The sequence below is a fragment of the Hemitrygon akajei genome, chromosome 7, assembly GCF_048418815.1.
Source record: "Hemitrygon akajei chromosome 7, sHemAka1.3, whole genome shotgun sequence".
In the NCBI taxonomy this organism is placed as follows: domain Eukaryota; kingdom Metazoa; phylum Chordata; class Chondrichthyes; order Myliobatiformes; family Dasyatidae; genus Hemitrygon; species Hemitrygon akajei.
This window is the reverse complement of record NC_133130.1, coordinates 34,425,350-34,449,533: the sequence shown is the minus strand read 5'-3', so window position 1 is coordinate 34,449,533 and position 24,184 is coordinate 34,425,350. Positions and strand designations below refer to the sequence as shown.

The 24,184-nt window shown below is 41.5% G+C and overlaps 1 protein-coding gene across 1 annotated transcript in view; it reads left to right on the top strand.

The window, feature by feature from the left end:
• Positions 1-1,703: 1,703 nt before the first annotated feature.
• LOC140730337 (calpain-2 catalytic subunit-like) overlaps positions 1,704-24,184 on the top strand; it is a 99,883-nt gene continuing 77,402 nt past the window's right edge. The window contains exons 1-2 of the mRNA XM_073050616.1: positions 1,704-2,060; positions 6,621-6,690. Coding sequence (XP_072906717.1) covers positions 1,824-2,060; positions 6,621-6,690 — 307 coding nt within the window. The 5' untranslated portion in view covers positions 1,704-1,823. The remainder of the gene's footprint in view (positions 2,061-6,620; positions 6,691-24,184) is intronic.

Genomic DNA, 24,184 nt, shown 5'->3' with positions numbered 1-24,184 from the left:
AGACAGAACAGGGGATCAACTCCGCCCTTTAAAAGTGTCATTACAGGGCTGCATCACATCTGACCACACCTGATGGAAGTAGACCCACAGATGAAAACGAATGCAGGAGACGGAGAGAGACAGAGAAGAGAAAAAAACCGTGAATAAAGTTCAAAGTGTAACAGTAATTATGCTGAAGGCTGGTCTTGGAGGTAGATGATTAGATCAAAATAGAAAGATATCGGGGAAAATAGATGGGAATGATCCAAGTTAAGACAGGGACATCAAGTTCCTCAACCTTGATGGCAAAGCAGGCTGAGAAAAAAAGAGAAGAAATTACACACAGTGTCGCCCCAGCTGAATGGGGAATGAGCTCAAATAAGCTGGCCCTTTCCAGTGGTTGGATCAGCAATTGAAAGGATGGTCCAGGAGGGTGTGGCACTGTGGCAAGGCCCTTGCAGCTATTCGAGTTATGTGGATGAAGCAGATATTAATTCAAACAAGAACCAGTCTTCAGTTCTTAATGTAAATGTAAGTAAATTCAGGTTGTTTGTCATTAGCCTCCAGTTCTTATTAGAAATTGCAATCAGCAAATTGAAGCTAAACTGGCCCACAGGCTAAGAGCTTGCATATGCAACAGCCAAACATTAAGACAATGGGGTTGTGTTAATTGTCCTACATCAAACCAGACAATTTGGGCAAAGTGATTTGCACCATTGTGACCGAGTTCAAGCTGGCAGACCAGACTGATGTTCTCACTCAGCATATCAAAAATGGTCACAGTTACAGGCCATCAATAGTTTTTGTGTATTTACCATATTAGAGTACTCAGAGACAGCCTGGCAACATTGTATTTGGGTGCCTGGATCTCTGTTGTCAAAAGCTTTTAGAATATTTGTTCTAATTAGTTTCTCCCAAATGACCTTCAGAAGGGTCTAATCAATTACAATGTGCTTCTGGTATGTATCTCAAAGGAACCATACGTCAATCTAAAGGATTGAGGTATATGATGTCATTGTTGATTTTCCTACTGTGATGTATCTTTGGATTTGTGAGTCTCCACTAAAAGTGTCTCCACAATTATCACACAAAAATACAACTGCAGATGCTGTGGGTCAAAGAATACGTACACAACGCTGGAAGAACTCAGCAGGCCAGGCAGCATCCGTGAGAAAAGAGTAGCCAATGTTTCAGGCCGAGACCTTTCCTGATGAAGGGTCTCGGCCGGAAACGTTGGCTACTCTTTTCTCCACAATTATGCCTGCTTGTTGTGATGAATTAAGACTTCTATATCACCATCTGTCTCTCGAATGGTTTTGATCACAGTCAACCCACTGAGTTCCTCTGACAGACTGTTGCTCCGGATTCCAACATCTGCAGCCTCTTGAGTCTCCAGTGGTCATGATGACATCCTTGCCCCAAGGGGGGTTTATCTAATTCGATTAAACTGACCAATAGACCCTGAAAATTGCTCTTGTTGTGATTTCCCCAATTGTTTTATTCTCTGATATTAGACTTTAGTCTCTTTTGAAAGACAATGCGGTGCGTGAAATGAATGGAAATAAGATTCATCCTGTCAATTGAACTCTTCCTGCTGACCAAGCTTTAATTCCATCTCTCTTTCCACATTCTGACTGGGTTGAGATTGTATTTGGCAATGGGCGGTAGGTTGGTTTATGAAAATCAGGAGATGGGTGGGTACCTCTTTTATGCAGCTACAGCCGCAGATACAGCCAAATCGTGCATCAGCTGTCTCTTTAAAAGCTGCGAGGCACTTCCAGTGAAGGCAGATTTGTACGCGTTTTCTGATTGAGTAGTGTGCCCCGCGTGGATTGGTTCTCATAATGTCAGGAATGGCGTCTCGTATCAAGAAGTGCAGGGAGCGTGCGGCCGGAATCGGCTCCTGGGAGCAACCTGTGAAATTTCTCAAACAGGATTATGAAGCGCTCCGACAGCAGTGCTTGGAAACGGGAAGCCTGTTCTGTGATGAGTCTTTCCCCGCGTGTCCTTCATCCCTGGGCTACAATGAACTCGGACCTGGTTCATACAAAGTTAGAGACGTGGAGTGGAAACGCCCGGGAGTATGAATTTTCCTTTAAAATACATTATTGCTATCAAATGTCTTAATTTGTATAAGTTATATCTTTTGCTGTTTGAACTGTAATACAAGAGGGTTACTAACTTCAACTTGTTTGTCTTATTATGTAGAAAATTATGCGTAACTGGCGCACCCACGGGTAGGCAAAGTCCCTATTGCGCCAAGTATTGCGCGATTGCTATACCTGTAAACATTTCGATTTCTGTTTGTTTAGAAAAAACTCGATCCCTTACAAATGCCAGTGTAAAAGATTTTAATGTAAAGCCCTAAAGCATATGTCAGAGTATACCTTGTGAATCCACGGAAACAACGATTTTAATTGTACTTCGGTGTACGTAATAAACTAATCTGAACACAGTTATAAAATAAACAACTGAACGTACATTTACGTACAGTTGACTCCTCCGCGGGACTGTGTTCCTGGAAACTCAGTTCTTATCCTTACAGTAATCTCGATATCTCCACATCCAGCAAGAGCGGAACCGTTCCCTGCTGTAAATGCTTTAATGAGGGATGATAACTACTTCATGGAAAGGGTGATCTAAAGTGCAATAGTATATTATGCAATGAAACAACACGTAGTTTATCGGTAAACTGCAGTAATTAGAATTTCACTTTGTGTCAAGTTTTCTGTGCCCGTACACTCCCCACTGCACTCCAGTGTCTCATTGATGTCATATGGTGAACCAATTTTGTTTCGCATTAGAGATCTTAAAAGCGCGATAAAAGATCATTTTAATGTATACATTCGGTTCTTATTCCTTGTAAATAACGCGCGGAGAATTTTTGAGTGACGCCCCAAGTTTGTAGTAACCTTCTCCTCTCGCCAACAGACTTTTCTGTTGCGGGGAGCTCGGCCTTGGTCTAATATTAGACAATTCCGTCAAGTCGCACGGAAACAAGCTCTTCGACCCATCGGGTCAGCCCTGACCACCAAGTACCTATTTAATTAATGGCACTTTATTCTCCCCAAATATATCATCACTTCCTGCACACTATAGTTAACCAACCTGCTCGAATTTGCGAAATGGAGAGTGGGGCACAGCGGCTCACTTGGTAATAAGAGCATGTAAACTCCACTCTGAGCAGAATCAGACTTATCATTGATTTATGTGTGGAGAAATTTACAGCACAAAAACATACAATTACCAAAAATAGTACCAAAAAATGAATATAGAGGTAGTATTCTTGGATTGTTCAGAAAACTGATGGTGTAGGGTAAGAAACAGTTCTGAATCATTTGAGTGTGGGTCCTCAGGCTTGTGTACCACCCTGTCCCTGATAAGAAAGGAGACAATACACTGAATGATGAAGGTTCTCAGTGACGTTGCTGTCTCTCCAGGATGTGCTGAGTGGTGGGGAGTATTGTGGCCAAGATGGATCTGGCTGATGTGACAGCTCTCTGCAACCTCTTGTCATTCTGTGCATCCGGGCTCTGCACCGGGCTGTGATGCAACCTGTCAGAAAGCTCTCCACCATACTTCTGTAGTAATGTGAAAGAGTCTTTGGTCACATACCAAATCTCCTTAAACTCCTAAAAAAGGAGAGTGAAGACAGTTGAAGTAACTGATAGAACACAGGCACTAGAACTGCCACTGCACCAAGAGATAGATACTTCATTGATCCCAAAGGAAATTGCAGTGTCGCAGTAGTATTACACGTGCATAGATATGTAAATATTGGAAGAGCAGTAAGAAAGAACAAAAAATAAGTTACTTTAAACGGTTTAACTGGAGAGGGTCATCACTTGGCCAGCTGCAGCTTAACTCATTATAGAACCTAAAGGCCAAGGGGAAAGAATTACCTCTTTGGAGCAGCGTAGTTGTCTTGGTCTATTACTGAAAGTGCTCCTCTGTTCAGTCAAGGTCGCCTACAGTGGGTGGGAAACATTGTCAAGAATCGCCAGGATTTTCCGTAGGGTCCTTTGTTCTACCACAGCCTCCAGTGTGTCCAGATTGACTCCTATAACAGAGCCAGCCTTCCTAATCAGTTTATTGAGCATGTTGCTGCCATTGCCCCAGCACACCACCATATAGAAGATTGTACTCGCGACAATAGATTGGTAGAACATGTGAAGGAGAGGCCTGCATACTGCAAAGGACCTCAGTCACCTCAGGAAGTTTAAAGGCGACTCTCGCCCTTCTTGTACACAGATTCTGTGTTGGTGCTCCACTCGAGTCTGTCATCCAGGTGCACCCCAGCAATTTTAAAGTCCTCACCACATCCACATCAATGCTAATAGGGATCATTGCAGGCTTAGTCTTCCTAAAGTCCGTCACCATTTCCTTTGTCTTACTGATGTTCAGCTGCAGACGATTCTGCTTGCACCATTGGATAAAATCCTCCACAGGGCCCTGTTATCGTCCTCCCTTTCTACACCCAACTATTGCTGAGTCATGATGGTGGAAATATTAGACAAGGCATCTAAAATATATATATTTTTTAAAAGCTGGTAGTCTTGTAGCCTTTTTGTTCTTGGACAGGTGCAGCAGGTGTATTTCAATCTGCAGTTTCACCTTTGTAAATAGTGCTGACTGCTTTTTAAATGAAGACTGGTGATGTAAATACATTAAGAAGTGTGAATTGGTTGGATAATGCTCTCTTAACAATTTGCAACATTATGCCTGTTTTTCAAGTTTATTTTTGTTTAAATTGGAAGCTACAGTCTTTCTAAAAAAAAATTGAAATATCCCTGATTCATAGTCAGAAAAAAAACTTCATATTTTTCAAAAAGATCAGGAGTTTTTATATCAAATATGTTAACTAAGATCTGAAATTGCACAGGTTGACGTACTGCTGGTTATATCCACTCTGAGCATTAATTGTGTATTTACCCCTGTGCATGGGTGAAATAAGTTGCACATTGGGCAAATGATAGGATTTTTTTGTGGATGTGATGTAATTTTATTAGGCTGACCTGCCATGCTCAAACATCTGAAGTGCTCGTCTGAGGACCAGTTTCTGGAACGTCTGAGGGATTTTGACTGAGAAATTTGCCTCATCTCCTTATTAAAGCCACTGAAACTTTTTACAACTATTAGACATTCCCAGTGTTCTGAAACATTTAAAAAGTGATTATAATTGACAATATTCTAAAAGATTTACATCAAAGCTAAACTAAGTATTTTAAACAAAAATGGTCTTGCCTATTCATTAAGCTGATTGAAATGAATGAGACGTAGGACTGTTATATGTCTAGATTTAGTAAGGGAACTAGTCAAAGAACCTGTTGGGACGCTTACGTGTTGTATGTTAGATAGCAGTGCTCAATTATTCTGAAGTACTGAAATTTTTGGAAAAATTCTAATTGGTAAAATTTTATACATGTGCGTATGCAAGGACCAAGCATGGATTATCAGCATGGCTCTGTGTAGGTAATATTCAACCTCATTAATCTGAGTAATTTTAAGGAGGTAACTAAGAAGATTGATTGAAGGCAAGATGGTAACGTTATCTACATAGACTTCAGTGAAGTCGCACATGAAGTCCTCCCCAGAAGATTAAAGCACCTGGGATCCATATTGAGCTGACTGATTAAATCCAAAATTGGCGTGGTGGGAGGATGTTTTTCATTGGAAGTCAGAGGCCATTGGTGCACTGCAGGAATTAATGTTGGATCCCTGTTTTGTAATTTTGTATATTAATTACGTGGAATTGCAAAATTGTTTAAGACTATAGTTGAATGTGGATCAGCTGAAAAGCTGTGTGGAAGATTAGTAAATAGAATTTAATTGTGACAAATGTGAGGTGAAGTAATCAAATGAGAGGAGATGGAAATGGTAAGGTACGGCTACGAAATGCTAATGAACTGCTAATGAACTTCAAGGTCCCTCTATTTGGGTTGTTAGTTCCCTGAAAGTGTCAACTCTGGTGTAGAAGCCATATAGCATTTCTCCATCATAGATGAGGCATAGAATGAGAGCTGGGATGCTATGCTGTAACATTACCAAACACCAGCTTGGTTGTATTTGGAGTATTCCGTGCGGGTCTGGTTGCCACACTACAGGAACAGAATTGATTAGCTGGAGAGAGCGCAGAGGTTCACCAGGATTGGTGTTCTTTAGTTATGTTGTGAAGGAGTCTGATGAGAACTTGACAGAGGTTTATAATATTGATAAGAGGCATAGAGGTTGAGTTGGTCTAGAATCCTTTTCCCACAGCAGGCATATCAGAAAAAAAAGGGCTTGAGTTTAATGTGTGGAAGAAATTTTAAATGGAATTTGAAAGGAAAGTTGTTTTTAAATATAGCGGTGGATATGTGGAACTTGCTGTCAGAGGAGGTGATGAAGTCAGATACAATCATGTTGCATAGGTGACATTTATACAGTTACTTGAATAGGCAAAGGTTGTATAGATAAGAATCTGTTGTGGGTAAATACGCAACAAGATCAGTGTGATTGCGGTGTGTTGAAAGGTCTCGCTGTGCAGTTTCACTGACTGTACAGTATAATCAATAATCTGCTATTTTGTGCTGTCAGTTTGCTTTGCTGAAGAAATGTGGTCTTTTCTTCACTTTTCTACCTATCCTTTTTATTATTTTTAGGATCTGTGTGCAAACCCTGAATTTATAATTGGAGGAGCATCACGTACGGATATCTGCCAAGGGGCGCTTGGTAAGTTACATTTACAAATGATTATTTTCAATACACATTTAATGCAGTAATATGCAATGTAAAGTTCAGAACTGAGCCATTTGGTCCACTTTGGGTGTCATTGCTTGCACCCTAGCCCACCCTTCATCTACCTTCAATGACTTAAGTGTCTATTTTTTAAAATTTTTATCATTAATTCTGTTTAAGTTACTTAATTACCATGTGGCAGCCTGTCATAGTACATGAATGGTGTTGATCAAAGCCATTCTGTGATCATGATAAAGGTAATCTATCCCTCCTTGTTCAGCTTGCAGGCTGTGGAATGATTGAATGCAGTATCTTCCCCTATTACCTTTTGCCAAGATGATGGGTGGGACTGGTCTTGCCTGTTTCATTCTTGTTTGCATTCATAGCCGGTGAATCACCATCAATAACTCCTCTCTTTACTTGATGGATCTTGGGTCTTAGCCCAAAATTTAGCTTTCCCTTTGCCTCTACTAATGCTATTTGACCTGCTGGGTTCTTTCAAGCATATTTCTTGCCCCTCTCCCATTTCTCATCTGAACTTTTCCCTCAATGACAAAATCTGGAAACAGTCCATTCTATAATGTTGGGATGACTGGAGTTTTTGTCTTTGGTCCTTTTCACAATTTTGCAATTCTAATTCACACTTGAGTAGCCTCCATTTTTTAAAATTCTCTGGAAACCATGGAATTACCTAAAGTTCTTTGCCCATTTTCAAACTCTCATCCTTTTCAGCCATTTCCTCTGGACTTATCTACTCCAGTTTAGTTTTGGGGCAAAATTCCACGTTCTCACTGTTCCCAAAATTTCTCCAGAATTCCCTATAGATTCCGGATGTCATGGTTCAATGTTCCCTGAAAGAAATTTGGTAAAACATGAGCTATTTCAAGATTGCTGTCTTCTTTCTCAACGGGTATATGATTGGACTTGGTTTCAGAGAATACTACATCTTTGGGTTGCTAACCAATACTGAAAGTATTAAATACTGATTGTGGAGAAAAGATGAGATGTTCCTCTTTGGGTTTTTGCTTCAGATTTTGTTTTTTAAGCAGCCCACTGGCAATAATTTGAAGAAAATCATTTCAATTAAAAATATTGTTGATAGGTATTAGATATGAAAAGCAGGTATGAAAGCCAAAGCAACTCACACAAAATGCTGGAGGAACTCAGCAGATCTGTCAGCTTCTATGGAAAAGGATTAAAGAGTTGACATATCAGACTGGACCACCTTCAAGTTGTTTTTTTAGTGTGTGTTAACTATGCAACAATAAACGAGAGAGACCTTTCTCCTGTTTTCTTTTGCAGAGTAGGCTTACTTTCAGTTGGTTTTCATCATCCATACTCTAATTCTTGATTGACCAAAATTGGATAGTTGTGCAGGAATGAATGGTAAATAGAACAGTTACAGAAAATACCCATCTTTTCTGCAGTAGCTTGATGCCATTTATCTGTCATTTTAAAACAGACTTGCATTGTTTTGTTGTCTTGGTGCAATAGAAATGAAGAAAAACATGAATAAGGGAGAACTGCATTTGAACAATCTGTGCAGGGACTGTTCTCTTCAGCAACTCATTTGCAAATAAAATCAATATAGATAGATAGATACTTTATTCATCCCCATGGGGAAATTCAACTTTTTTTTTCCAATGTCCCATACACTTGTTGTAGCAAAACTAATTACATACAATACTTAACTCAGTAAAAAATATGATATGCATCTAAATCACTATCTCAAAAAGCATTAATAATAGCTTTTAAAAAGTTCTTAAGTCCTGGCGGTTGAATTGTAAAGCCTAATGGCATTGGGGAGTATTGACCTCTTCATCCTGTCTGAGGAGCATTGCATCGATAGTAACCTGTCGCTGAAACTGCTTCTGTCTCTGGATGGTGCTATGTAGAGGATGTTCAGAGTTTTCCATAATTGACCGTAGCCTACTCAGCGCCCTTCGCTCAGCTACCGATGTTAAACTCTCCAGTACTTTGCCCACGACAGAGCCCGCCTTCCTTACCAGCTTATTAAGACGTGAGGTGTCCCTCTTCTTAATGCTTCCTCCCCAACACGCCACCACAAAGAAGAGGGCGCTCTCCACAACTGACCTATAGAACATCTTCAGCATCTCACTACAGACATTGAATGACGCCAACCTTCTAAGGAAGTACAGTCGACTCTGTGCCTTCCTGCACAAGGCATCTGTGTTGGCAGTCCAGTCTATATGTCAATATGTCAAATTTGAATCATTGGTACAGCTGTGAGTTATCTTAATTCATATTTACAAACTAAACAAATTTTAAATATTTACACTGATGGAAATGGTAGGTGGAATGAAATTTGGAAACTTTGGTTACAGCACCTCTTAAGATTTCCTTTGAGATTGCAACAAAAAGGAGCACAGGTGATTTTCCCCCCCCCCCCTTTACAAAAGTAGAACGTTCCTATGAAACCTTTCTTAAGCTGAAATGGCGTAAAGTGAAGAACCATTAATTTATATGGGAAAAATTTTAGTAAAAGTGAAAATCCTCTTTGTAATGTGAAAACAGGTTACTAATGTAGGTCTTTTGTAAAGTGAAGTGGTGTAAGGCGAACCTTCATAAAGCAGGGGACACCTGCACTTGCTGAGTGTAATCATTCTGACCATTAATCAGCCATTTATGTTCATTCCACTTTTATTTTCCTTATTTTACCCCTTGCTTATAGACTGGAGGCGTTTCATAGTGTGCTATTTAATTAGCCTTTTCTTGAATGTCCGGTAGAACATTGTTAATTTTAAAAAAAAAACTCTATTCATGATAGAAAATATATACAAATAAAGAGACAGTGTAAGAAACTTTTCCATCCATGGATGTTAGATTCAGTAGTGTAAGCTTTTTTTAAAAGTAAAAACTAGCATTGCACCATTCCACTCATGTGGCCCCTGGGGTGATACACCCTTTTCATTGTTGCGAGTCCTCTCCACCCACTCTGTGTGCAGTTGCTTAAGGAGTCCATATTGTGATCCTTCCCCACAGGGACTTAGCATTGGCTGCACTGAGCTTCAGTGCATTGCTTATTCTATGCCTGTCTATTGTATTCCCTTACAGACAGTTTGCTGTGCTGGAAGATCCAGTTTCAGGCAGACCATGGGTTCTCTTTCAGTGAGTTGGTGTCTGTCCAGGTATGTATCCCTGGGAATAGCCTGTAGATCGGAGTGCCTCTGTTATGCAGCTACAGGGGATGAACTGTGACAGTAGTTACACAATCACACACCCTCTTCTCCATAACTATTACTTTTCAGCTTTTGTGGATTTTCAGCATCTCTTTTAGGAAAAAGATGAATTGCTGCTTAGTGGCTAAATGATATATGCATTTAGCCAGGTTAAATTTGACAAAGGGTTCTTGGAAGAAGACAGTATACGAGGCATTGAGGTCTTGGGAAAGACTGGAAAATCTTCAACTTGCAGATCTTAATGAACTGCTCTTTCTTACAAATGAACGCTGGGAACACCCTGTAATAATGCAGCCTAATCGATAACTCTGCTGCTACTTTTGGCAGCATGATGTCCAATTCAACCAACAAACTCCTCTTTGGCTTCCACCTTGTTTCATTGGAAAATATTGCCTGTAATTGAGCAATAGTTCAATAATTAGTCCACTAATGTTACAGGCCTTAAATACAACTGCCAGTTGTCAGTTATTAGAAGGCGAGAGAAAATCTGCAGATGCTGGAAGTCCAAGCAACACCCAGTTTCAGCCCAAAACGTTGACTGTACTCTTTTCCATAAATGCTCCCTGGCCTGCAGAGTTCCTCCAGCGTTTTGTGTGTGTTGCAATTATTTGAAGGCAGTTGACTGCATAAATAGTTGAAGGCAGAGGGTGGGGCTGAGTGAATGTGATACAGCTCTTTGCTTCCAAACCTATGTGTCAACAAAGAGAACAGTAAAACTGGCCTCTAATAATATATTGAAATTGTGCAAAAGGGTGGGTCTTTGCTTAACACGCACAAGATATACCCAGTCTCTAACACTCCCCATTCAAGATTTGCAAGTGTAACCATGGAATTCACATGCGTACACAAAATAGTCTTCATGCTTGTGTTCTAACTGCAGATCGACTGTTTCAACTGATAGATGTTTCAGTTTGAAATGTAAGCCTCCAAGTGTAGCATCAGAGGTTGTTGTGTAAGCCTTACAGATTTATTGTGACAAAACCGGTGGACAAGGAACGTGTTGAAAAGAAAGGGGAACCTTTACAGAAACCTGTATATCCCATCCTCTGAGCATTTTCCAAACTAGTCTCATAACTTTAGCTGACAGAAAATGCACATTGGATACTTGTACGAATGTCCCAATTCGTTGGAACAGATTTAGAAACCGGTTAGACAAAGGGAGGGGTTCGTGACATAATCTGCAATGTGGACTGTGTCTGATTATGTTTAAGTAAATCCAGTACTCAAGTAATGGAGCAACATTTTAATAATTGGTATATTTGTAAATGTTAACCCATTTTGTTCCTCTAAACTACTGACTTGCATTTTGCAGGTGACAGAATTTTTCTGCTTTTGTACCAAAATGTATTATTTGGCATTTAGTTTTGTTGGCCCTTATTTTTCAATTACTATGCTCCTGTAAATCCTACTCTACTCTGACTAGTTGACTATTTTTCTCTCACGCATCCCACCCTACTCTCCCCATCCACCCTACAAAAATTTTCTGCAATCTGCTGATGTTTAGTTTCGATTGTTGAATGTAACTTATGAATAGCAGTGCTTCCAGCATGACCAGAAGACATAGGAACAGAATTAGGCCATTCAGCCCATCGAGTCTGCTCCACCATTCCGTCAAGGCTGATCCTGAGTCCCACTCAACCCCATACACGCTCTCTTCCCATATCCTTTGATGCCCTGACCAATCAATTTACACCTTGAATATACCAACAGATTTGGCCTTTACTGCAGTTTGTGGCAGAGCATTCCACAGATTCACTACTCTCTGCTTAAAAAAAAATCCACCTTCTCTCTGTTCTAAAGGGCACCCCTCAATTTTGAGACTGTGCCCTCTAATTCAGGATACCCTCACCATGGGAAACAGCTCTCCACATCCACCCTATCTAGTCCTTTCAACATTCAGTGGCTTTCAATGAGAACCCCACCCATTCTTATAAATTCCAGTGATTACAGGCCCAAAGCTGCCAAACGCTCCTCATATTTTAACCCCTTCATTCCCAGAATCATCCTTATGAACCTCCTCTGGACTTTCTCCAATGACAACACATCCTTTCTGAGATATGGGGCCTAAAACTGTTGACAATACTCCAAGTGCAGCCTGACTAGTCTTATAAATTCTCAGCATTACCTCCTTGCTTTTATATTGTACTCCCCTTGAAATAAATGCCGACTTTGCATTTGCCTTCCTTACTACAGACTCAACCTGAAAATTATCCTTCTGGGCGTCTTGCACAAGGACTCCTAAGTCCCTCTGCACCTGTGATGTTTGAAGCTTCTCCCATTCAGATAATAGTCCACACCATTGTTCATTTTACCAAAATGCGTTATCATACATTTCCCAACACTGTATTCCATCTGCTGTTTTTCTGTCCATTCTTCTAATTTGTCTAATCCTGCTGCAATCGCATTGCTTCCTCAGCACTACCTACTCCTCCGTCTGGAAACTTTGCCACAAAGCCGTCAATTCCATTATCCAAATCATTGACTAACAATGTGAAAAGTAGTGGTCCCAATATTGACCCCTCGAGGAACACCAATAGAAATTCCCACTCACTGCCTCCTGCCTGTCAGCCATTCCTCTATCCATGCCAGTATGTTTCCTGTAACACCATAGGATTTTATCCTGTCAAGCAGCCTTATGTTGCACCTTATCAAATGCCTTCTGAAAATCCAATACTGTAAATGATATCCACAGTCTCTCCTTTGTCCACCCTGCTTGTTATTCCCTCGAAGCACTCTAACAGATTTGTCAGGCAAGATTTCCCTTTACAGAAACCAGGTTAACTTTGACTTATTTTATCATTAGTCTCCAAGTACCCCAAACACTTTCCCAACCACTGAGGTTAGGCTAACTGACCTATAATTTCCTTTCTTTTGCCTTCCTCCCTCAAAGAGTGGGGTGACATTTGCAATCTTCCAGAACTCCAGGACCATGCTGGAAACAAATGATTCTGGTAAGATCATGGCCAATGCATCCATTATCTCTTCAGCAACCTCTCTCAGGACTCTGGGATGTAGTCCATCTGGTCCAGGTGACTTATTCACCTTAAAACCTTTGCTCTTACTTAGCACTTTTTCATTTGTAATTGCAATGGCACTCACCCCTGCTCCCTGACTCTTGCAGACCTCTGGCAAATTGCTAGTGTCTTTCATAGTGAAGACAGATGCAAAATACCTATTAAGTTCATCGTCCATTTTCATGTCCCCCATTACTACCTCACCGGTGTCATTTTCCAGTGGTTCAATATCAACTCTCATCTCCCTTTTACTTGTTATATAACTGAAAAGAACTTTAGTATCCTGCTTTACATTATTGGCTAGTTTGCCCTCTGATTTCATCTTTTCCCTTCCTGTAGCTTTCTTAGTTGGATTTTAAAAGCTTCCCCATCATCCAACTTCCCCCTCACTTTTACTACCTTATGCCCTTTCTTCCTTAACTTCCCATGTCAGCTACAGTTGCCTCCACCTGCTTCTTCTTCTGTAATTCTCCTCTGTAATTCACTTTATTCCATTGCGATACTGATACATGCGACTTGTGCTTCTCCCTCTCAAATTGCAGTTGTGAATTCAATCATATTATTATCACTGCCTCCTAAGGATCCCTTTACATTAAGCTCCCTAATATGATCTGGGTGATTACACAACACCCAATTTAAGATAGCTTTTCCCCCAGTAGGCTCAAGCACAAGCTGCTCTAAAAAGCCATCTTGTAGGCGTTCAACAAATTCCCTCTTTTGCGATCTGAAACCAACCTGATTTTCCCAATCCCCTTACATATTGAAGTCCTCCATTACAATTGTGACATTACCCTTATTATATGCATTTTTCGGCTCCCTTTGCAATCTCAACCCTACATCTTGGCTACTATTTGGAGACCTATATATGATTCTCAATTTTTTTTTTACCCTTGCAGTTTCTTAACTCAACCCACAAAGATTCGACATTCTCTGACTGAATGTCACCTCTTTCTAAAGATGTAATTCTATCTCTTACCAACAGAGCCACACCATCGCCTATGCTTTCCTGCCTGTCCTTTCAATACAAAATATGTCCTTTGATGTTAAGCTCCCAACTATGGCCTTCTTTCAGCCACGACTCAGTGATGCCCACAACCTCATACCGACCAATCTCCAATTGTGCCACAAGTTCGCACACATGATTCCAAATGCTATGCACATTTAAATACAGTACCTTCAGTCCTGCATTCTTCACCCTTTTGAATTTTGCCTCTGTGGTACAATTTAATTCCTTGTTCTGTCTGCATTTGTACCCAATCATTGGCTTGTCCTTCCCTACATTCATCATCTACTTGTAAACCTGCTGGCTCATCCTCAACGCTGTCCTACTGGTTCCCATCCCCCTGCCATATTAAATTAAGCCACTCCCAACATCTCTGGTAAACCTGCCCACAAGAATATTGATCCCCTCGGACTTCTTCATGGACCATCCTACCCAGTGCAAATGTTTACTGTGTACTCCAGCTCTTTGTTAGCCAGAAGTCCATTCTGCTATTGGTCCACAGTTTCTGTATTTTTAACCTTTATTCCATTAGTATCAATAGAAGAGTTTTTTGGAACTTGCAAGGAACAGAATCTGATTAACCTCTGTGTAGTCTTTAAATTGCTTTCAAATATATATTCAGTTCATAAATATTTTTGGAAATGCCTCTTTTTCTGCTGTAAGCATTCCATCCTTTGCCTTTTTTTGAGAGTTGGGCGGGGTGGAAAGGGTCAAGGTGAAAGCTTTAGCCTGCATCCCTCATTTCTCTCGTGCTAAATGGAATGTGTCCTCTTCTTGACATTTTAATTTGCTAACAATTCCTCCCATTACACTGCTAATTACTGCATTTACTGTTTTAGGATAAGCATTCAGATATTTGTCCTCAATTTTGGCCCACGGGGATCTCTTTCAGATCCTATTGCCTATGCCTCGTTACCTTTGAGAAGGCGGTGGTGGAGCTGTGTTGTGGCAGTATGATTTTCAGAGGATAAATAAAAGACACTTGCATTATAATGGGCTTTATAGCTGAACAAAAGGCAGAACAGGTAGTTGAAATATACTCATCAAAATGCCTTGGATAGTGCTTTCCAAATCCATAACCTCTGCCTACTAGGACAAAGGCAGCAGGAACATGGAACACTAACACTTAAAACAGGTTTCTTTCCGAACCCCACACCATCCTGACTTGGATATGTAACACCCTTCATTGTTGGATCTAAATCCTGGAACTCCCTCGTAAATAACATTGTGAGTTTACCAGCATTTCAAGGACTGCAACTCTTGGGGTTGGGCAGTGCAATGCTGGCTCAGTCTGTGAAGCGGAGTGACTTCTATTTAAAAAGAAATTCCTTTCCTTGAAGGATATTTGAACCAATGCCATCATTGTTACAGATGCTGACAATTTGTTGATTGAATTGACTGTATTCCTTACATCACATACATGAGGAGTAAAAATCTTTACGTTATGCCTCCATCGTAATGTGCAATCATAGTAATTTACAATAAACAGAACAGTCAAGGTAACATAGAAATACACTCAAATCAGTGTGAGTTAATCAGTCTGATGGCCTGGTGGAAGAAATTGTCCTGAAACCTGTTGGTCCTGGCTTTTATGCTGTGGTATCATTTCCCAGATGGTAGCAGCTGGAATAGATTGTGGTTGGGGTGACTCTGGTCCCTAATGAACCTTCGGGCCCTTTTCTCACATCTGTCTTTGTAAATACCCTGAATCATGGGAAGTTCACAACTACAGATGCGCTGGGCTGTCAGCACCACTCTCTGCAGAGTCCTGTGATTAAGGGAGGTACAGTTCCTATACCAGGCAGTGATGCAGCCAGTCAGGATGCTCTCAATTGAGCCCCTGTAGAAAGTTCTTGGGATTTGGGGGCCCATACCAAACTTCCTCAACTGTCTGAGGTGAAAGAGGTGCTGTTGTGCCTTTTTCACCACACAGCTGCTGTGTACAGAACGAGGTCCTCAGTGATGTGGATGCCGATGAACTTAAAGATGTTTACCCCAGATCCATTGACATCAATAGGGGTTAGATGGTCTCTTTTCCTCCTGTAATCCACAACCAGCTCCTTTGTTTTTGCCACAGTGAGGAAGAGGTTGTTTTGTTGACACCACTGTGTCGGAGAAATTACTTGTTCCCTGTAGGCCACCTTGTTATTATTTGAGATGAGGCCAAACAATGTAGTATCATTGGCAAATTTAATTAGCAGATTAGAGCTGTGGGTGGTGACACTCATGGATATACAGGGAGTAAAGGTGGGGACATAGTACACAGCCCTGAGGGGCTCCTGTGTTGAGGGTCAGAGGTGAGGGAGCCCACTCTTACCACCTGCCAGTGATCTGACAGGAAGTCCAGGATCCAGCTGCACAAGGCAGGGTCAAGGCCAAAGTTTCTGAGCTTCCTGTCGAGCCTGGATGGAATTATGGTGTTGAATGCTGAACTGTAGTCCAAGAACAGCATTCTCACAGAAGCATCCTTCTCTAGATGTGTCAGGAAGATATGCAGAGCAGTGGCTATTGTGCTGTCTGTTGATTGGGTAATAGAATTTAAAGCAACACCTACAACATACTGGAGGAACTCAGCAGGTCGGGCAGCATCCGTGGAAATGAGCAGTCAACGTTGCGGGCTGAGACCCTTCGTCAGGACTGAAGAGGGAGGGGGCAGGGGCCTTATAAAGAAGGTGAGGGGAGGGTGGAAGGTGCCAGGTGAAAAACCAGTAAGGGGAAAGATCAAGGGGTGGGGGAGGGGAAGCAGGGAGGAGATAGGCAGGAAAGGTGAAGAAGGAATGTAAGGGGAAAGCACTATGGGTAGTAGAAGAAGGCAGAATCATGAGAGAGGTGATAGGCAGCTGGAGGATGAGGCAGAGTGAAACTAGGATGGGAGAAGGGAGGGGGAGAGAATTAGCATAAATTAGAGAATTACCAGCATGGAGCACCTACCAGCCTTCTCCTTTCCACCCTCCCCCACCTTCTTTATAGGGCCCCTGCCCCCTCCCTCTTCAGTTCTGATGAAGGGTCTCGGCCCGAAACGTTGACTGCCTGTTTCCACGGATGCTGCCTGACCTGCCGAGTTCCTCCAACATGTTGTGCATGTTGCTTTGACCCCAGCATCTGCAGTGTACTTTGTGTTTATAATAGAAACATAGAAAATAGGTGCAGGAGTAGGCCATTCGGCCCTTCGAGCCTGCACCGCCATTCAGTATGATCATGGCTGATCATCCAACTCAAAAACCCTGTACCTGCTTTCTCTCCATACCCCCTGATCCCTTTAGCCACAAGGGCCATATCTAACTCCTCTTAAATATAGCCAATGAACCGGCCTCAACTGTTTCCTGTGGCAGAGAATTCCACAGATTCACCACTCTCTGTGTGAAGAAGTTTTTCCTCATCTCGGTCCTAAAAGGCTTCCCCTTTATCCTTAAACTGTGACCCCTTGTTCTGGACTTCCCCAACATCGGAAACAATCTTCCTGCATCTAGCCTGTCTAATCTCTTTAGAATTTTATACGTTTCAATAAGATCCCCCCCTCAATCTTCTAAATTCCATTGAGTATAAGCCTAGACGATCCAGTCTTTCTTCATATGAAAGTCCTGCCATCCCAGGAATCAATCTGGTGAACCTTCTTTGTACTCCCTCTATGGCAAGAATGTCTTTCCTCAGATTAGGGGACCAAAACTGCACACAATACTCTAGGTGCGGTCTCACCAAGGCCTTGTACAACTGCAGTAGAACCTCCCTGCTCCTGTACTTAAATCCTTTTGCTATGAATGCCAACATACCATTTGCCTTTTTCACCGCCTGTTGTACCTGCATGCCCACCTTCAATGACTGGTGTACAATGACACCCAGGTCTCGTTGCATCTCCCCTTTTCCTAATTGGCCACCGTTCAGATAATGATCTGTTTTCCTGTCCTTGCAACCAAAGTGGATAACCTCACATTTATCCACATTAAATTGCATCTGCCATGAATTTGCCCACTCACCTAACCTATCCAAGTCACCCTGCATCCTCTTAGCATCCTCCTCACAGCTAACACCGCCGCCCAGCTTCGTGTCATCCGCAAACTTGGAGATGCTGCATTTAATTCCCTCGTCTAAATCATTAATATATATTGTAAACAACTGGGGTCTCAGCACTGAGCCTTGCGGTACCCCACTAGTCACTGTCTGCCATTCTGAAAAGGTCCCGTTTACTCCCACTCTTTGCTTCCTGTCTGCCAACCAATTCTCTATCCACATCAATACCATACCCCCCAATACCGTGTGCTTTAAGTTTGCACACTAATCTCCTGTGTGGGACCTTATCAGAAGCCTTTTGAAAATCTAAATATACCACATCCACTGGCTCTCCCCTATCCACTCTACTAGTTACATCTTCAAAAAATTCTATAAGATTCGTCAGACATGATTTTCCTTTCACAAATCCATGCTGACTTTTAAATAGAATTTAAACTCCGCTGTGGTTGGGTAAGAACTTACTTTGGTTTATAAACCCAAGACTGTATTACTAGTACGTAACCATCATACCTTTAAGTTAATGAGAACTCTCAATTGACTTCTTTACGTTGAAACAGTGTTTGCCTTTTATCATTTAAGTATGAATTGAGGGTCTTTAACATCATGCAAGTTTATTTATAAGATGCCTTAAGGTGAAATAACTTTATCTAAACTTAGTAAAGACGTCACCTTTTTAAAATGGTTTATATTCTAATTGTGGTGGAATTCCATGTAGGAACAAAGCTGTATAGAAATGCCTGACAAAATCAGGTTTGTTAAGTTTCATCCCTGCCCATCTTTTGTGTCAAGACAGCTGCTCAAATTCTCTGGTGTTGATGACAGTAGAGCTTTCACATGCCTGAGGGAGCTAATGTTCATACAAGGGCCTAGATGGAAATTAGGGTGGGGGAATCTTAAAATGGGATGTGGACTGCTATCTGAGTTCCAGATTTTGAACTATATTTACAATGTTATTTTGTAAAATCCTCTTAGAATACTAGGCTTGCTTTTGAATGTGGAGCTGAAGTTAAATAATTCACTTCTACATTTTGTCTGATTTACTATTTGATTTACACATACCAGTACTTGCGTTGGCTGAGTTAGAACATTATGGTTTAATGGCCCAATTCAATGGTTTGATTTAGTATCAGAGAATGTATATAAGCTGAAGTTCTGACTCTTCCAGCCATCCAAAAAACAGAAAAAAATTAAAAGCATGAAAGACAGAACCGTCAGAGCCCCAAATGCCCTCACCCCTCCCCATGCACAAGTGGCAGCAACAGCATCTCCCCCCTCCTCCACCCCTTGCTCCAGCAAAAGCACAGACCCCTATACCCTCACCCACCATGCAAGCAATAGCAAAGCCCTGAAATAGACCTTTGTGTGGAGTCCATAAACCCAACATTTCGTTATCTCAGACAGGCTCTCTCTAACGAGAGAGAGAGAAAGGCACCCCCGTCAGGCTGGAGGGGGAGAAAGAGACGCCTTCCTCTGACAGCTGCACACAGCATCCGCTATCCCAGTGTTTCAGTCACCGACGACACTTCAGTTGGCAGGGAACTGGGTTGACCACAGGGTCACACCCTGAAGTCGTACATTATGGAGAACATTAACCCATATTGTGCTTGAGTTGGCCTGTGATATGTGTATGTGCACCCCCCCCCCCCAACCCAAACTCTATTCCAAGATCACACTTAACCTTCTGCAGCTTTACAGCTCCCAAAGCTTGTGGGCTTCATTGCCAGGTAGTCAAAGGGTGGTGACAGTATCTTGGCAACTGGACCCCTTGGCAGACTGGGAGCCAAGGGCTGTGGGTGTACCTTTTGTGCTTGCAATCAACTTTGAATCATAAATTAATTAAAATAGATTTAATATTGAAAATATTAAAACCTATTAAACGCTTAAACATGAATGCAAGATGCACCTGCCCTCACATTTTTTTAAAATAATGATCAGTGAGCTGATTTTAGTGATTGGGGCTGTGACAGATTGCCTGTCATGCTGGGTAAAGAATTGTTAGGAAGGCCAAGTGCAGAGAATATCCAGTCCAACTGATCCTAGAACCTGTAGCAAGTTCTCTAGCCTCTGGCCTTCAATGCAGTGCACAGGTATTAATGTTATGAACATGCTGAGCTGTGGACAGCAGATCGCCAGTCGTTCTCCTCCAGTGCACAAACAATAAGTTAGTGTGGTTTGGACCAATAACCACAGTCATATGAATTTTCTTGTGGCAGACTGCCAGGCTATCTCTCTAATGACTATCATTGTGGTTTCCTTTTAAGAAGGAGGTTGTAATTACGGTATGTCCTCCTCCAAAATAAGGGAAATGAAGCTGTGAACTTGTGACTGAAGCTCCCGTCTGCCGTGTTTTTAGAATGTCAACACGGATACCATCTACTTCGAAGGTTGTGATGTTTGACAATTAATGTAAGGCTTATATACTCACTTGCTAATGGAATGGACTGGATATTCTGTAGTGGGGTGGAATTCTTTAAAAGTATTTTTTCCCAGCTGATGCTGGCTGTCTCCCTGCCCTTGGTATATTTGTGTCAATCTCTGATTTACTGGATCTGCACAATCATCAATTTTTTGGGTAATTTTTGTTTGGGCCATAATCTACAGGAATCTGTAGATCTATTTCTTTCTCCTTGAGGCATGATCAGGGCCCCAGACCAAGAATGGCTTGTATTCATGGTTACCACCAGTCTTGACCATTCTGGGAGAAAAGCCAAAAGTCTGCAGAGATGCTAATTATGATGAACCTTGGAAGCCCAATTGCTATGGAGAGTTTGTATCTTTTGTGAATGGGGGTGAGGCATTTTCTTAGAACCTTCTTTGATACTTCATTACAGTGTGGCAGACCAATCAGCTGATGTCCATCCTGGTTTACAGAGCAAGGGCATGTTACAGCAAGTAATTCAACCATCAACCCACACTCTAGTGGAATGTGGGAGGAGACCTTACACAATCCAAGGAAAACATGTAACACACACAGACACCACCCAAGTTCTACCTACCCCCCACTGTGCTAGTCAACATTTTTTGTACAATTATTACTGTTTAGTAGCAAGGCTAATGGCTGTAATAGAATATTAGGCAGTGGTTATTCCAACAAACAGCAGCACCAGACAAGGCACTGGTGATGTTAACAACCTTGTTCAGCTGATGTAATTGAGCAAGGCCAAAACCTGATGTGCTAATCACTCTGAAATTGGGTGTTGGTTATGACAAAGCCATGATTCAAGCTCTTTGTCTAAGGAGTCCCTTGGTGTTTTCCCTATATTCTCTGAGCCAACTATCTCTTTTTCTCAGCCTGCTATTAAAGTTTCCCAAATTGAACAATTTATCTCCCCCTCTCTGGGATTGAGGGGTAGGGTTTTTCTCCCACCAGATTGGAGTAGAGGTCTTTCCTCATTGTAGATTTTCCAAAGTTGTGGTAACTGTTCTGATGGTAATTTCTAATGGGTTGGAAGGTGATTTAGATGTTCATTCAAGTCAAAGGTCCTCCTAAATATCATCTCCCAGTGTCTGAGGACCTGCTCCCCAAACTGCAGTGTGGACAATTAATTTAGAGGGACAACAGAGATGGGATCTTCACTATGTACTCTCAGAGCTACAGAGGACAGCCACCACCATATATCTCATTTTATTATAAACTTCATGAGGTCTTTCCCTTAAGACCGACCATTGTGTATCCTTTTTAAATTCACCTGTCTGCAGAAATTTGCTTTCATCTTGCATCTTCTATGTGAAAGCCATGCTCTTGGATCAAAGGATCAAGATATACCCAATCTCAGTTCAGCTGGAGATTGGGCAATGTTGCCTAATTACACTCACACTCTTCTCTGCTTGGTATTTATTTTTCCGTAGTTCTGCACTTTACTTCCCACAAGCTTGTCCTTGGAGGGGAGCTTACTCTGTGACACAAATTGGAAACTGTTCAACCTACAGCACTTTAGAACCAAGTTCAACCCAACCATGGTCATAATAGCATGCACACATGGTCAGATGCTGAACTCCTCCAAGTGATTGTCAATTAATTTTCTGAAAAATGTGAGAGAATGAGTTGTATTAGCATAGAGGAAAACAAAGGTCCTTCACCAATCACACTCCCCACCCTGACTGTACACTACTGTCTTCAACAAAATGTCCACAATGAGACTCTGGAAAATGTGGGCCATTTTGCATATTTTTGGAGTTACCTCTCAATGAAGGCAGAATTCAGACTACCAATTTGCCAAAGCCTAGCTTACGAAAAAGTGCATTTGAAGTTTGGGATCTCAAAGTTGGCACAAAACTCATTGTCTGTAGGCAGCAATGATCCCTGCCAGTTTTTTTTTTGTCTCTGAGAACTCAACTACCTACAGCATTCTCTTCAACAATAGGAAGGTATTATTAATAATCGCATTACAAGTTTACCCAATACATTAAAAGGATAAATGAGCCAATGCCAGTGTTCTTTCAGGCCAATATCCTGTGCTCCGAAGCCCTAATTATATTCCATCAGCTGCTGTAAACAGGCTGTTGTTTGCATTCCTGGTGTCATATTCACAGAACAGATGGATTGCTTCAGGTTCTATCAAATCAACAGATTGCCAGTAGATCAAATGTTGAGTTGAGTATCTCCCTGAAGCCTCATTGGGAAACATGAAGCATCAACACTGATTAATGGGAATCACAGGCACATTTTCATTCAAAATCGAGCTGGGTGAGTTCTTTGGTCATTGATTGGGAGTGCACAGAAGCTCAATGGCAGGAGGAGTGCACTATCTTCCAGTCTACCCACCTATATTGGCCTTATCAAACAGTCCACTGAACTGGAGCGAAGCAAGTTATCTTTGACTCAGAGGTTCCAAGGTAAAGGCTGCCATTGAGAATGCATGATTGTAAAAGCCACTTCTCTGTTGAGAAACTAGAATGAGATATAATTTACTTTCTCAGGTGTGTCACTGAACATACATCACAGGAACAGGCCATTTGTTGCACAGTATATCTGTGCCAGACATGATGCCAGTTCAGACAAATCCAATCTGCTTGCACATGGCATATCCCTTGCCTGTTTCTGGGCATGTCTTTAAATTCCTGTCAAGCATTGCCGTCAATTGTTTTCCCCTGGTCAAAGTTAATCCTCCAAATTACTTTTCATTTAAATACATTATCTAACTAGAAGCACGTTGTTTGTAGGAGAATGGTATATGCAAACTGGCAGCTATGTTCGTTCATCGCAATATTGACAGTGCTCAAGTTCTTTAACTACATTAAGTTCCTTTGAGTGTTAAGTGCTTTGAAATGTCCTGAAAATTGATGCTATAGAAATCTGTATTTCTTCTGTTTCAATCCACATTCTAATTTGTATCACATTCTTAACACAAATATGTAACGTTTCAGCACTTTCTGGTAGGTATGTATCTTTGAGTAATGTGACACTTCTCTAGCCTGTTGCTGGTGAAAATGTCTTCAAAGCTATCTTATCAACTTTAATGACGTGATTTGTGGTGTTTTACACAGCACTTATGGAAATGGATCAAAATGCACATTTACCACAGAATTTATAAATATACAATGCATTCATATTATAATCGTAGAATACTGCAGCAAAGAAATAGGCCCTTCAGCTGTCTAGTCCATTCTCACTTTGTCTTCTACCTAGTCCATCTACTTGCACCTGGACAATAGCCCTCCATACCCCTCCCATTCATGTAGCTAGCCATTATGAGGGCCAGTATGCCAAAAGCTGTCTTCATGACCCTATCTACCTGTGGTTATCGATCTGTATTCCCTGGTCCTTTTTTTCTACTGCACCCATCAGAGCCCTACCATTTATGGTTTGAGTCTTACCTTGTTAATTCTTGCCACTTGTGCCATCAGCAAATTTATAGACACTGTTTAGGTTATGCCTAGCCACACCGTCATGGGTATAGAGAGTGGGCTAAGTACATATTCTTGAGATGTGCCTGTGTTGACTGTCAGCGAGGAGGATATGTTATTTCCAATCAGCACTGACTTTGATTCACCGATGAGGAAATCAGTCCATTTGCAGAGGGAAGTACAGAAGCCCATGTTTTGTAGTTTGTTAATTAGTACCGAGGGCATTATGGTGTTGAAAACTGAGCTATAAGCAGTGCCTGACATACATATTGCTGTTGTTGAAGTGGTCCAAGGGCGAATGGAGAGCCAGTGAGATTGTATCCGGTGTAGACCTATCGTGGCAGTAGGCAATTGCACTGGGTCCAGCTCCTTGCTTAGGCAGGAGTTAATTCTAGCCATGGCCAACCTTTCAAGGC